At 33.7% G+C, this 15789-nt stretch overlaps 2 protein-coding genes across 6 annotated transcripts in view; one reads left to right on the plus strand and one right to left on the minus strand.

Annotated features, from left to right (window-relative positions):
- ugl (ureidoglycolate lyase) overlaps positions 1-3730 on the minus strand; it is a 31514-nt gene extending 27784 nt beyond the window's left edge. For 3 of the 4 annotated variants that reach the window (XR_015506844.1, XR_015506845.1, XM_087280622.1), the window contains exons 1-4: positions 3694-3728; positions 3351-3479; positions 1390-1608; positions 1054-1144 (exon numbers count right to left, since the gene is read on the minus strand). Coding sequence is in view for 2 of the 4 variants with exons in the window: in XM_087280622.1 (XP_087136748.1) it covers positions 1054-1144; positions 1390-1608; positions 3351-3479; positions 3694-3699 (445 nt within the window). In the remaining 2 variants the exon portion in view is untranslated. 4 annotated transcript variants of the gene reach the window in all.
- A 4249-nt stretch (positions 3731-7979) lies between these two features.
- Positions 7980-14550, plus strand: rab33ba (RAB33B, member RAS oncogene family a). 2 transcript variants are annotated; one of them, NM_001162507.1, is made up of 2 exons: positions 7980-8475; positions 12460-14550. In NM_001162507.1, the coding sequence occupies exons 1-2, from the start codon at positions 8248-8250 to the stop codon at positions 12949-12951; spliced, it is 720 nt and encodes a 239-aa protein (NP_001155979.1). In that variant the 5' UTR covers positions 7980-8247; the 3' UTR covers positions 12952-14550.
- The last annotated feature ends 1239 nt before the right edge of the window (positions 14551-15789 follow it).

A 15789-nucleotide genomic window follows, 5' to 3' on the forward strand; every position in this document is an offset into this window, starting at 1 on the left:
GAGGGCACCGTCTGGTGTTAAAAACTAGCCTAGAGCAATAACAACTGCTGTTAAAAACTAGCTGAGAGCACTGTCTGGTGTTAAAAACTAGCCTAGAGCAATAACAACTGCTGTTAAAAACTAGCTGAGAGCACTGTCTGGTGTTAAAAACTAGCCTAGAGCAATAACAACTGCTGTTAAAAACTAGCTGAGAGCACTGTCTGGTGTTAAAAACTAGCCTAGAGCGCCACCATCTTTTGTTAAAAACTAGCCAAGTGTGCCTTCTGCTGTTAAAAACAGGCCTAGAGCACGATCTGTTAATAAAAACTAGCCTAGTGTGCCATGTGCTGTTAAACACTAGCCTAGAGCGCCGTCTGCTGTTAAAAACTAGCCTAGAGCGGCGATTGCTGTAAAAAAAATAGCCTAGAGCACCATTTGCTAATAAAAACTAGCCTAGAGCGCCATCTGCTGTTAAAAACTAGCCTAGAGCACCATCTGCTGTTGAAAACTAGCCGAGTCGAGAATGCTATCATCTGCTGTTAAAACCCAGCCTAGAGCACCTGCTGCTGTTAAAAACTAGCTTAGTATTCCTTCTGCTGTTAAAAACTAGTCTACAGCGCCATCTGCTGTTACAAACTAGCCTAGAGCACCGTCTGCTGTTAAAAACTAGTCTACAGCGCCATCTGCTGTTACAAACTAGCCTAGAGCACTGTCTGCTGTTAAAAACTAGCCTAGTGTGCCATCTGCTGTTAAAAACTAGCCTAAGCCGCAGACTGGTGTTAAAAATTAGCCTAGAGCGCCATCTACTGTTTAAAACTTGCATGGAGAGCCATCTGTTCTATAAACTAGCCTAGAGCGCCATCTATTGTTAAAAAACTAGCATTGAGCTCCATCTACAGTTAGAAACTAGCCTAAAGCGCCTGTTGCTGTTACAAACTAGCCTAGAGGAATCGTAAAAATTAAGCTCAGAATTGATTCAAGAGAGAATAGTGACGCAGAATTTAATCCTTTAACAATTTTCCACCACAGCTCTAAATTTTGATAAAACAAGCAGCACGAGGTAACAGGACTCACCCTGAAACTGGTTATGCACCGCCTGGTAAACATTATAAATGCCCTTTATTTGATTGCGATATGTCGGGCAGTTGCCATCATCGAAATCAACCTGTTATCAGAAAACCAAACATTTTTTTCACCATTTAAATTCAGTGATGCCAAACTGCTTATGAATGCACATACATCATTTCTGTATCCAGTGCATTTTAGCATGCAGCATAAATCAAAGGGATAGTTCACCCACTTTTTTATTTATTTATTTTTGGCATCATTTACTTACCCCTGAATAAATGATATTAAAATTGTAGTTTTCTGGTGAACTGTCACCACCTAAATAGTAAAAGAGAGTCCTACCTGTAACCCTTGCGCAGTAGATTTCAGCCCCATTATAAGGCGTTGTGTGTCGCAGGGTGAAAGATCACCAATATCCACATGCCTGCAGTGTAATCTATGAGGAACGGGGCTCACTCTCCAGCTGGGGTCATTTCGGATGTGGGCCGTGTCCTGCAGAAATCCTGGCAGCTCTCCAGTCAGATCCAACTGCACTTTCCGGAGCACTCGCAAGTTCAATACCTTTCAAAAGAGAGGAGATTTTATTGATTAACACTCATCCAGATATATAACAAACACTGATGAGAGACTGTCTTTTAAACAGAATTACAGGCTGTCAATTCTATTAGAATTTTATCAAGTTTTAAAAACACAATATAGTCAAGTAATGTGTCTACTTTCATTTTTCAAACATGTTTTGTGAAAACAATCGGTCAAAAATATTGGTGAAATAATGTTTCATCATTCAGTTGGTAAATATTCATTCATTTATTTTCTTTTTAACTTAGTCCCTTTATTAATCAGGGTCGCCACAGCGGAATGAATCACCAACTTATCCAGCATATGTTTTACGCAGCGGATGTTCTTCCCGCTGCAACCCAACACTGGAAAACACCCACACACTCCCATACACTACAGCCAATTTAGCTTATTCAATTCACCTATACCACATGTCTTTGGACTGTAGGGGAAAAGGGAGCACCCAGAGGAAACCCACGCCAACACGGGGAGAACATGCAAACTTCACACAGAAATGCTAACTGACCCAGCCGGGACTCAAGCCAGCAACCTTCTTGCTGTGAGGCGATTGTGCTACCCCCTGCGCCACCATGCTGCCCTTAACTTATTTAAATTATTAAAATTATAATGCCCTTGGATTATATACAGTATATAAATAAACTCCACATTTCTGTGCAAATATGCAGTGTATTTACACATATACAGGACAGACAGATAGACAGATAGATAGATAGATAGATAGATAGATAGATAGATAGATAGATAGATAGATAGATAGATAGATAGATAGATAGACGGATGGATGGAAATTTAAAGAATTAAAAGAGTTTAATTTCTATTTTCTATGCATTATCATTTATAGGTATTTTAAGTACTACTGAATCAGGTAATTTAATTACTTGTTGATTAATTACTTCATACATATTAATTAAATATGTATTGTATAAATTAAATATGTATTAAAAATCAAAATACAACTTTAATGATGTAGTTAGCTATTATTAATTACTTTTTTTTTAAACAACAAACCCCAACAATAGTCATAAATACACTCACCGGCCACTTTATTAGGTACACATTACTAGTAACAGGCTTGACCCCCTTTTTGCATTCAGAACTGCCTTAATCCTTCATGGCACAGGCTCAATAAGGCACTTTAAATATTCCTATGAGATTTTGGTCCATATTGACATGATATCATCATGCAGTTGCTGCAGATTTGTTGGCTGCACATCCATGATGCAAATCTTCTGTTACACGACATCCCAAAAGTGCTTTGTTGGATTGAGCTCTGGTGACTGTGGAGGCCATTTGAGTACAGTGAACTCAATGTCATGTTAAAAAAAAAGAGTCTGATATTTTCTTTTTCAGACTATTCTTTGTAATCCCTAGAGATGGTTGTGAGTGAAAATCCCAGTAGATCAGCAGTTTCTGAAATACTCAGACCAGACTAACTAGCATGCCACGTTCAAAGTCACTTAAATCTACTTTCTTCCACATTCTGATGCTTGAACTGCAGCAGATAGTCTTGACCATGTCTACATGCCTAAATGCATTGAGTTGTTACCATGTGATTGGCTATTTATAAATTTGCATTACCGAGCAGTTGGACAGGTGTACCTAATAAAGTGGCCGGTCAGTGTATCTTATCAGACCGTTCTTCTTAATATGACTGACAAGATTTTTGTCATATAAAGTATTGTTACACACTTAGTGACAAACTAGTTCAAGCGGGTTCACAATACCTTGTCAACCTCTGACTGGAAGGCAGAAATGAGTTCAGACAGAAATTGCAGAGCATCAGAAGTAAAAAGGGTTTGAAACTCTCTCTCCAGTCCTGAAGGAGGCGTTTCCACCTCAAGACCTTGAAGTACCTGTGTAACAACACATTAAATCTGCATGACTTCCAGAACGGTTTCAGCAAACTAAAATTCTGCACATTAGGATTCACTGACAAACACATAAAGTTAACGGCACACTTACAAAAGTACCACAGCGAAAATATCTTAATGTGTAAAAGTAAAGTTACAGTATGAAAAAGCCTATTAATAAGTGGTTTAATACAGGTTTAAAGCAGTACAAACTTACCAACATATCTGCAGTCGTTCAGTAAATAGAGAATTGGACTTTGATTCGTGTCATTGCACCGTTTGTTTATTTCTTGCGTGAACGAATCGGTCTGTTTGAACAAATCTTTTAAGCGAATGAATCAGTGAATCTTATGGCGCATTCCTGCAATGTCAAAATAACACGCGTCGATAATATAATATAATATAATATAATATAATATAATATAATATAATATAATATAATATAATATAATATAATAAATATAATATAATATAATATAATATAATAAATATAATATAATAAATATAATATAATATAATATAATATAATATAATATAATATAATATAATATAATATAATAAATATAATATAATATAATATAATATAATATAATATAATATAATATAATATAACGTAATGTAATGTAATATGATATAAATGCCGAAGCATGCTAATAGGACTTTTAATTTGCCAGTAATCTGGGTTAAGCGCTTCAGGTGAAAAATCTGCGCGTTAAAGGTCTGTTTTCTTTAAAAATTAGCGATATTCACTGGCTGAGTGATTTTCGATATAAAGTGGGTCTCAGATTGTACAAGAAGCACCGCAGTAAATCACATTTTTTCCCGCAATGTCTTTATAATGTGAGCATTTATTTTAACCCAGTATATTCAATGGAGCTTCTGCGCTAGCCTGCCGATTCTGACGGGCGAGTGCGAGTAAAAGGCCTTTTGTCTCGTTTTACGCTTGAACAACTAAATAAATGCCAATGTTTATTTAACTGAATGTATTTTAATTACATTACAACATCAATGCTGTAAAAGGAACCATATAATAAAAAAATAAAAAATAAAAAAAAATAAAAACTCACAATAACAGGTCACCGGAAGTTTATAAGTTTGGGAACAACACTAGCTCGGCATGTACCCAATTATATTCATCTGTCTCCATATTCTACTGCATCCCAGAATATTACACAGCACCAAAATGTAAAAACATATATTTAATGTTTTCTAATGTTTTTCTAATGTTATATTTGTTTTTGTCCACAGCAGACCGCAATTCGCCGTGACGCAGATTTCCGAGTTTGTGTGCTCCAATTAGGTGAGCCCTCTTCAGCGCTCACCATGACAACGAGACTTACAGCAGTGACGTGTCTTGTAAAAATTTGCATCTGCATTCCTATAAAGCTCGTCGGTTCTTTCTCAGCGTTGTCAGTTTGCTTGGTGTTGCTGTTTGTACTTGACCAAGGTGAGTTCAATACCGACGGTACGAGTTTCACTCTGGCCCGTCTGTGCTGTAGTTCCTTGCGGTTTGCGTACATAAATGCAATATCGCGAATAAAATTGCGTGTTTGTTGCTCGAAATGTGTCGCCGAGCAACATCCAGTGAACACTGGCACGGCCTGGCGCCCGGTTTTCTCGTGCACTCCCTAGGGCGAGGCGCCCTTTGAGCTCTAGGCAGGGAACAAACAAGCCCCGAGGACCCTCAGGGAAACACGGGAGGCCGGTAGTGGGACCTCGCTGCGAGGGTTATGGTGGGTGGGTGGGATGTAGCGAGGCCCACTCATCGTCTATTTTTAACTATAGTTTCAAACTTTAGTTTAGTTTGAAATAGAAACCATGGTAACTGTAATGATTTAAATTTATGCAAAGAGCGTAGAATGACCAAGAGGCGACACTCAATAGAACGTGCTATTGCAACAGCAGCGGCCAGCAACAGCCCCGGATTCCGGGGAAGTAAAAGCGATCCGCCGTCTGTTAAATCTCATTGCTGTCTCGATGGCAAGCAGCTGCTTTTGTTTTTAATTAATTTATTTAAAAAGCGCGTTAAAGCTATCAAAAGTGTTGATAGTGTTGATAAAATGGCTGCCGCGCCATCTAGTGTCTGTTTCCCAAATTGCACTAGAGTGACGCCTCTTGGTGATTCTATGCCCTTTGCTCTATGTCTGACTGTTGTAATGTTTTGCTTTGTTTTTCAGCGGAGTTGTTGAGCAAAGAAGGACAACCATTGAAGATAACAATTGAAGACAACCGCTGGTTATATTAACGAGCGCGTTAATAATATAATTAATAATATGATGTTATGATATTATTATCATAACATTATAATGTTTCCGGGCAGTTTCTGAACATTTATCTTGTTTAGATAAGTTTGCAGGTCAAACAAAATAAACTATACTCTTTCTTAACACCTGTCTCGTGTTTTATTTGTCCTCTACAGCAATACACTGTCATATAAGTCTGTTGAATGCATTTGTATGCAACATGGTTTGACAATACAGTAGTCTAACAAATAAATAGTTGTTATAAATGTACCTTCATTAGTCAACATTTGGTGTCGGTAATAAAAAGTTAATCAAATATGTCCTAAGACATAATGGTAATGTTATAGTTGTTACATAACTGCATTTATTTTTATTCTGTATGTTTAAAACCAGCAGATTTACTATATATTTAACATGTCATGAACTTACTGTTATTCAAAAATTTGCTTAATAAAATGTCCTAAGACATGAATGGGTGTTTTGGTTTTATATCAACCTACTGTAGGTTGTAGGTTGAATACAGCAGATATAGGCTACCTATATCATAATATTGGTAGTCAGAGTTTTTAATGACCCAAATCAAGTGAAACGTGAGTACTTTTAGCATGCAAAAGTCAAAATTGAGTATATAAAATACAGTTTCAAACAACAAAATTTTGTCTTGTGAAAATGACTAGTATGGTGGTGAGAAAAAAAGTTAATGTCAAGTTATATATATAAATGTATAATATGATATGATATAATATAAAAATATCTTAAGTTTGTGTGTTTTCAGTTTTGTTACATTGTTTTGTTTTTTTCGCCCAAACTAAAACAGATATGGCCTCTGAATGGTCACAACATAGATCAAGTAGAGTTATAGTTAAAAAATAAAAGGCTAGAGTGGATATTTAAAAAGATTATACATGAAATTAAGTAATTTGTTTATTTGTTATGGTCATATATGACACATTGTAGGAGTTCTTAGTTGTCAATGAAAATATGTATTAAGTTTCTGTGTGTTTTCACATTCACTAGTGTGTTTTGTTACATTCATTTGTGTATATTTATAGATTTTCCCCAAACCAAAACCGATAAGGTCTCTGAATGGTCACAACATAAAGTAGATTTATAGTAAAAAAAAAAAAAAAAAAAAAAACTACTGGGGTGTGGGGAGGGGGATTTAAAAAGATTATACATTAATTATTATAATCTATAAATTAATTAATTTATTTATTTATTATTGTTGTTGTTGTTATTATTATTATCATAAAAGACAAAATGTAGGAATTATTAGTAGTCAATAAAAATGTTTATTAAGTTTGTGTGTCTTCAGTTTCCATTTTGTTACATTGTGTTTATATATATTTCCCCAAAATAAAACCGATAAGGTTTAGCGTTTTCTTATTCCACCAACATCCGTGTAATTTATTTAATTTTTAATCTGCCCGCACTATTTATATATTTATTTATGCAGGAATATGTAGGTTTATATATATATATATATATATATATATATATATATATATATATATATATATATATATATATTTATATATATATATATATATATATATATGTTCATTTATTTACATATTTATTTATAGTTTTTGTTTCTGCAGGAATTTGTATTTTTTTATATACATTTATTTATTTATTTGCATTTTTATTAATTGTTTTAATTCTGAAAGAATTTGTGAATTAATTAATTATTTTGTTTCTTTATTTGCATATTTATTTATTTATTTATTTATTGTTTTTGCAGGTTTCGTCCTCCATAGATAAGGTCTCTGAATGGTCACAATATAGATAATAAAGTATATTTATAGTTAAAGAAAATAAAAGGCCAAAAGGGAAATTAAAAAAGATTATACAATGAAATTTATTTATTTATTTATTTATTTATTTATTTATTTATTTATTTATTTATTTATTTATTAATAATAATAATAATAATTATTATTATTATGATGATAAAAGACACAATGTAGGAATTATGAGTAGTCAATAAAAATATTTAAGTTTGTTTGTGTTTTCAGTTTCCGTTTTTACATTGTGTATATATATTTTCCCCCAAACCAAAACAGAAATAGATTTAACAAAATGTTAACATAGATTTATAGTAATAATTAGAGGGTATTGAAAAAGATTATGCATTTTAATTAATTATAGAATTTATTATTATTGTTATTATTACTATTATTATTATTATTTAGTTGTGTGGCCATTAAACGCAAAGTTTTAGTAGGACTTTTGTGATTCTCTGACTTCTCGCGAGATTACAGTTATGCCAACGTCGTACGTGGCTACAAACCCAAACAGTGAAAGAGGACTCCGCCAGGGATGCATCAGCAGAATGCCGAGTTAACTGGTCAGCACGTCAAATAAATAAACTCACCGACGTTTAACAAGAGTACTGCAGGTGAAGGAATAAATGTTAAGTCAAAACTGCGATTGAATCTTTTGACAGACTCGTCGGCATTACTACATTTGCACGGTGTCAGCCTGTAATAGCCGTCTATCCTATAGTGTCTATATAGGAGGGCAGCATGGCAGATATCGAGTCCTCTTTTGAGTTCAGCTCTTCTCTGACCAGCTCGTCACTGCCTCCTCCTCGGACACGCATCTTTAAAATCATCGTGATTGGAGACTCAGGGGTTGGCAAGACTTGCCTCACCTATAGATTCTGTGCAGGCAAGTTTCCAGACAAGACTGAGGCCACTATTGGGGTGGATTTCCGAGAGAAGGTTATTGAGATAGATGGCGAGAAAATCAAGGTAAGGATGCTTGTCGTTTTGGGTTAAGACTGGCGTATGGCAATAGGGGTGAAGTTGATATTATTTTCACACATTTGTTCATTTTTGTACTGTGACCGTTTCTGACAGGCTACTTTAAATATTGTTTCTGACTTCAGAACAACGTCAGCATTATTTAATTGACTAAACAATGCTGGGCTTTGATAGTCATTGCCTGCTAATGCGTTTTTTTCTTTAGCATTTGCAAAGATAGAGTACTTCACTGAAGTTATATTAAGATGGTGGAAGTCCAAATGTGCAGATATAAAATCAAATTGATTTTAAGATCAAATTGTCGTATTGCAAACATAATTTTTAGGAAAATGTGTTTTCAGATATGAATGGGGGAATGCATTTAACAGTTTATGCATTTATGTTTTGGTTTTGGTTTAGCCTCTTATGTAACATATAGGATACAGTAAGAATATTGAGCTTGAGATTTGAGGAGGCTAAACAAGGAGAAAAGACAGCTTTATTGTAATTTATTTTGTAAAAAATGTGTAATTCTGATTTGATGTAATACAATACTTTATATATATATACAGTTGAAGTCAGAATTATTAGCCCCCCTAAATTAGCGCCCCTGTTAATTTTTTTCCCCAATTTCTGTTCTGTTCTGTGAAGATTGTTTCAGCACATTTCTAATCGTAATAGCTTTAAAAACTGATTTCTAATAACTGATTTATTTTATCTTTTCCATGATGACAGTAAATAATATTTTACTAGATATTTTTCAAGACATTTCTATACAGCTTAAAGTGACATTTAAAGGCTTAACTAGGTTAATAAGGTAAACTAGGCAGGTTAGGGTAATTAGTCAAGTTATTGTATAACGATGGTTTGTTCTGTAGATTATCGAGAAAAAAAATGAGCTTAAAGGGGCTAATAATTTTGTCGCAAAAATGGTTTTAAAAAAATTTATAACTGCTTTTATTCTAGCCGAAATAAAACAAATAAGACTTTCTCCAGAAGAAAAAATATTATCAGACATACTGTGAAAATTTCATTGCTCTGTTAAAAATAATTTGGGAAATATTTAAAAGAGAAAATAAAAATCAAAAGGGGGCTAATAATTCTGACTTCAACTGTATATATATATATATATATATATATATATATATATATATATATATATATATATATATATATATATATATATATATGAGCAATTCCATGCAAATGTCAACCTTGCATGAAAAAAAATTCTGTTTTCACCAAAATATGGAAACTGAAAGTTTTTTTTTGTGTAGGCTTGTATTTTACAGTACTTTAGAAATACTTAAAAATGTATCTGTCAGTGTTTTCAAACTGTTATGTTTAATTTAGCAAAGTTACACAAGTGGCAATTTCACATCTGTCAAGTTTGGGTTGTGCAGTTTAATTCACAGAATTTCTACAAAGTATATTGTGTACTGTAAACTCCCTAACTTTTTTTGTCACATCCATAACGCCTCTTCATTTTACTTATTTAAAGTACAAAATATGTTCACAGATTGATGTTTTTCTGCTTCCATAACTCTGTGGTCAGTTGTTCTGAAAAATATAAACAGATGTTTCAATGTAATGTTAATATATACTTTCCATGTGAATTTATGTTTTGAGTTTTAACTGCAAATGTCACATCCTTAACACTGGAATTGCTCATATATATATATATATATATATATATATATATATATATATATATATATATATATATATATATATATTTTTTTTTTTAGAACCAAACTGAGGAAAATATGCAGATTGTTTAATGTTGTAATTTATATGAATAAAAAGCGTGTAATTATGATTTCATTTCAAAGTCAAAGTCAGCTTTATTGTCAATTCAGCCACATGTACAAGACATATAGAGGATCTAAATTGCGTTACTCTCAGACCCAAGGTGCTTAACATTAATATTAAAAAAAAGAAAATTTACAGTAAATACATTGTACATTTAATGCAGTTCTTCAATTATTTTAGGACAAAACTTATGGAAAATGTGCAGGTTACTGTAACAAACTAAAATTGTGTAATTTATATTTTATGTAATGCAATTTTTGTATTATTTAGATATATTTTTATAGATATCTTACCATATTATATTTAGATATATTAGATATGTTATTTATTATAGACAAAATATAGGAGAAATATGCAGATTGCTTATTGTTGTAGTGATTGATAAAAAAGGCTGTAACTGATTTTATTTAAATCAATACTTTTTATTATTTAGGACTACACTGAGGAAATTTATGCAGATTGGTTAATGTTGTAATTTATACGATTAAAGTGTGCAATTCTGATTTCATGTAATGCAATTCTTCAATTTTGTTTAGGAAAAACCACATAGAAAATATGCAGATTGGTTAATGTTGTCATTTATAAGATTAAAAAGCTTGTAATTCTGATATTTTGTAATGCAAGTTTTCTATTATTTTAGGACAAAACATGGGGAAAACATGCAGATTGGTTAATGTTGTAAATTATATGATCAAAAAGGGCGTAATTCTGATTTTATGAATTGCATTTTATTCAAGCCCTAACTTACGAGAAACAATCTGGTGCAGATGATGTGGTTTATATGATCAAAAATTATGGCACGATAGCTTGTAATGTATTAAGAAGGTGAAAGTCTAAATGTGCTAATATAAAACCAAATTTACCTTGAATGGCATAGGTTACATCATTTTCAGGGAAATGTGTTTTCCGATTAGAATAGGGTATGCATTTACATTTTGGTTTAGGTTTTATGCACCATATATGATACAGTAAGAATATTGAGCTTGGAGGAGGAAAACAGCACCTACATTTTATTTGGGCTAAACAAAGGGAAAAGGCAGTTTTGTTGTAAAATTGTAATTCATATAATCAAAAGTGTGTCATTCTGTTTTCATACAGTTCAGTTTTTATATAATTTTAGGACAAAACTGAGCAAAAATAATCAAATTGTTTAATGTTGTAATGTATATGATCAAAAAGGGTGTTATTCTGATATTATGTAGTGCAACTATTCTATTATTTGGGACAAAACGTTAGAAAAATATACAGATTGGTTAATGTTGTAATGCATATAATCAAAAATGGTGTCATTCTGATATTATGTAATGCAATTCATCTATTTTCAGGACAAACAGAAAAAAAATTCAGATTGGTTAATGTTTTGATTTGTATGATCAAAAAAGTGCAATTCAGATTTCATGTAATGAAAGCCTTCTGTTTTTTCAGACCAAACCATATGGAAAATATGCAGGTTAATGTTGTATTTGATAAAAATGGTGTAGTTTTGATTTTAGGTAGTGCAATTCTTTCATTATTTTAGATAATCAAAATATAAATATAAATATAAAGATATAAATATAAAGATCAAAATATAGGAAAAATACGTAGATTAGTTAATGTTGAAATTTATATGATTTAATAGGATGTAATTCTGATTTAATATAATGCAATTCTCATCTCTAATTACTGATTTATTTTATCTTTGCCATGATGACAGTAAATAATATTTGACTAGATATTTTTCAAGACACTTCTAAACAGCTTTAGGTGACATTTAAAGGCTTAACTAGATTAATTAGGTTGACTAGGCAGGTTAGTATAATTAGGCAAGTCCTTGTATAAAGATGGTTTGTTCTGTAGACTATCAAAAAAAAATATATAACTTAATGGGGCTAATAATTTTGACCCTAAAATGGTGTTTAAAAAATTAAAAACTGCTTTTATTCCAGCCGAAATAAAACAAACAAGACTTTCTCCAGAAGAAAAAATATTATCAGACATACTGTGAAGATTTCCTTGCTCTGTTAAACATCATTTGGGAAATATTTAAAATAATAATTCAAAGGGGGGCTAATAATTCTGACTTCAACTGTATATTGCATCACCAAAAATGATTGAGGTGCTGTCCATGTGTTGTGCAATAAGTCCATATATTGATTATTGTGACAGACCCACTAATAACTCAAATTTTCCCTCTACCAGGTCCAGTTGTGGGACACGGCAGGCCAGGAGCGTTTCCGTAAGAGCATGGTGCAGCACTACTACCGCAACGTCCATGCTGTGGTGTTTGTCTATGACGTCACCAATGCCGCCAGCTTCCGAAGCCTCCCAGCGTGGATTGAAGAGTGTCGCCAACATGCACTCGGTCAGGAGGTGCCAAGAATCCTTGTCGGCAACAAATGCGACCTACGTCACGCCGCTCAAGTAAGCACAGATGTTGCACAGCAGTTTGCAGATACACACTCAATGCCTCTTTTTGAGACCTCGGCCAAAAACCCCTACGGGAATGAAGACGGCACTCAGAATAATAGTGACCACGTGGAGGCCATTTTTATGACAGTGGCGCACAAGCTGAAATCCCAAAAGCCGCTGGTTTTAAGCCAGCCACCTTGCGGATATGGAGATACTGTCACTCTTAGGAGGCAAGACCAGGAGGACGGGGGAAACTGGGGCTGCGGTTGTTGGAGAAGCTAATGAAGTGCACATTTAAGGGGAGAGATGCAGACATAAAGGCGCTTTTGTGTTATCTTTAAAGAAATACTCCACTTTTTTGAGAATATGCTCATTTTACTACTCCCCAAGAGTTAAACTGCTAAGTTTTACCATTTTTAAATCCATTCAGCTGATCTCCGGGTCTGGCGGGAGCGCTTTTAGCTTAGCTTAGCATAAATTATTGAATCAGATTAGACCATTAGCATCTCGCTCAAACATCATCAATGTTTAGATAATTTTCCTGGTTAAAGCTGTAGTAACAACATGTACTGAAACCAACCGCACATGAAGAGTTGCTATTTTTCTAGGCTGATATGTTGAGAGGCTACAATTAATTTTTTGTGTAATAATCAAGGAGCTTTGCTGCCTGCAGCTGGTGCAATGATATTACGATTTACCTGAGAATCCATTAATTTCCATCAATATAACCTAGCTAGAGATTATTTCAGGTAGTGTGTAATATCATTATGCTTTAAACTGTAATATAAATACAGTGTAATAAATAATACTGTCACAATAATACTGTGTAATATCAATATGCCACAGCCAATGTGCAGAAGTAAAGTTCTTTTATTATTACGCCGTAATAAATAGGCACTTTTTATTTTGTCAGTCATGCTACACGATGCAACTTCAGAAGAGTGGAGTATAAATAAGGAAAAAAATTTGTCATTTTTTATTGTGATGCTAATGGTCTAATCCGATTCAATGATTTATGCTAAGCTAAGCTAAAAATTCTCCCACCAGACCAGGAGATCAGCTGAATAGCCTCGAAAATGGTAAATCTCAGCTGTTTAACTCTTGAGGAGATGTAAAATCACCCTATTTCAGAAAAAAAGTGGAGTGTTCCTTTAAAGTAAGAGTCAGGGATGGAGGAAACGGGAACCTTTATGAACTTATTTTGTATCTTGACGTGCAGAATGTGGCCATTATTTTAAAGGGAAACGACTTAAGGAAAAGGTTTCCCCATCAATCATCCAGAGGTTTTTAAAACATAGGTGTCAAAATCAGTTCCTGGAGGGCCGCTGCTCTGCAGTTTTCAAATCAAACACAGCTGATCCAAATAATCAGGGCGTTCAAAAGAATCTTGAACAGCTTCAATAGTTAGATCAGCTCTGTTTGAGTAGGGTTGGAGAAAAACCGTGCAGAGCTGCGGCCCTACAGGAACTGACTTTGACACCTATGTTTAAACAGGTTGCATGTAAGCCAATGTACCTTACGTATACAAGCTTCAATCATTATGCCTAGTTCATATGCCACTGCCAAACACGTTCACTACATTTTCCCCACCTGATATAGACAGCTATGCAGTTTCATTGGAGGGTGAAAATGTCAACAAAAAAATTCCTTGCCAAAAAAACAAACAATCTGTGTTGCTTTTCGACCAGATCTGGTTGAGTCTGTGTTTGCTCTTCCCCACACACACATGCAAGCACTTGAAAGAAGCTGTCTCAAGGGAAAATAAGGCAAGATAGAAAACACATTAAATGCAGGTTATTTTTCACTGCTGCTAGCAGGCTTTAGAAGAATTTAAATGTAAAATAAAGCCTTTGTTGGAAGATAATATGTCTTAAAACCAGTCTTAGTCCACTGCCAGTGTTTTATTTATTGCCAGTTTATTCATTCATCTGAATAAATTTACTGTATACGGACATCTGGGTTATGCATGTTATCCAATCTTTCCTCCAGTTCAGAACTTCTGATGTGATTAATAAATATAGCTAGATAAGAAGAGGAATACGCTAACAATATTTACTGCAGTGTCTACAGTAAGAGTTGGTATGTACTGTAGTAATGAAAACATGTACTGTATAATCACAGATTAGTACGAGTACCTCATATTATTCAAGATATCTGCTCTGTGCATGGCATTGATCAGAACAAATCAATCTATATTTCAGTCTTCATCTATTATTACAAATATAGACACTTGCTAATGACAGTTTAGTTTTTCCCTTTGGCCATTTTTTACGTCCCTCACTTGAGTTATTAGAGCGAATATTCACTCATGTGTTTAATGTAACCACAGCAGGTCCTGTGGGGTGCACGACAGAAACTCAGGCATGACATGCTTTGTTTTTAATGCAGAATTGCCAAAAAGAGACTACCTTTCTGCAGATTTCAGTTGCAACCCTGACCAAACACACCTGTTTGTAATTATCAAGTGCTGCTTTAGGTACTATTAATTGGTTCAGGTGTGTTGAATCAGGGTTGGGACTGAATTCTGCAGGAAGGCTCTCCAGGAACAGGGCTGGTGACCCCTGCATTAGGGTAACTAGGGGAGCATGTGATTGGTTGAGGAATCATGCATGGTTAGTGACGGCTCCGAGATATTCAAATGTAAAGTGTTGAATGCATACTAACAAAACTTGCTTATTTGAGCTTAACGTTACTTGGGTGCTTAAGGAAAGTCTCTTATGTGTCCTTCAGAAATATGAAGAGCTTTGTTGGTTAATCAGACCCTCTAGTTTTTAACGTTTTTTTTTTTTTTTTTGTTTGCTGATTTTCGACTATTTTTCTGCTGGTAATTCCCAGATATTTGTGGATAATTTTGCGATTTAAAAATAATAACAATAATTATATATACTGTAGAAGTCAGAATTATTAGCCCCCTGAATTATTAGCCCTCCTGATTATTTTTTTTTTCCTCCAGTTTCTGTTTAACAGAAGGAAGTTTTTTCAACACATTTTTAAACATAATAGTTTTAATAACTCATTTCTAATAACTGATTTATTTTATCTTTGTCATGATGACAGTAAATAATAGTTGACTAGATGTTTTTCAAGACACTTCTATACAGCTTAAAGTGACAATTTAAA

This window comes from Danio rerio, chromosome 14, assembly GCF_052040795.2.
Source record: "Danio rerio strain M-AB ecotype USA chromosome 14, GRCz13ab, whole genome shotgun sequence".
Lineage (NCBI taxonomy): Eukaryota > Metazoa > Chordata > Actinopteri > Cypriniformes > Danionidae > Danio > Danio rerio.

Excerpts from the sequence above, each read along its gene's own strand:
- rab33ba (NM_001162507.1), top strand. The coding sequence starts at position 8,248 with ATGGCAGATATCGAGTCCTCTTTTGAGTTCAGCTCTTCTCTGACCAGC. Across the intron at positions 8,476-12,459 it reads TAGATGGCGAGAAAATCAAG|GTCCAGTTGTGGGACACGGC; the intron begins GTAAGGATGCTT and ends TCCCTCTACCAG.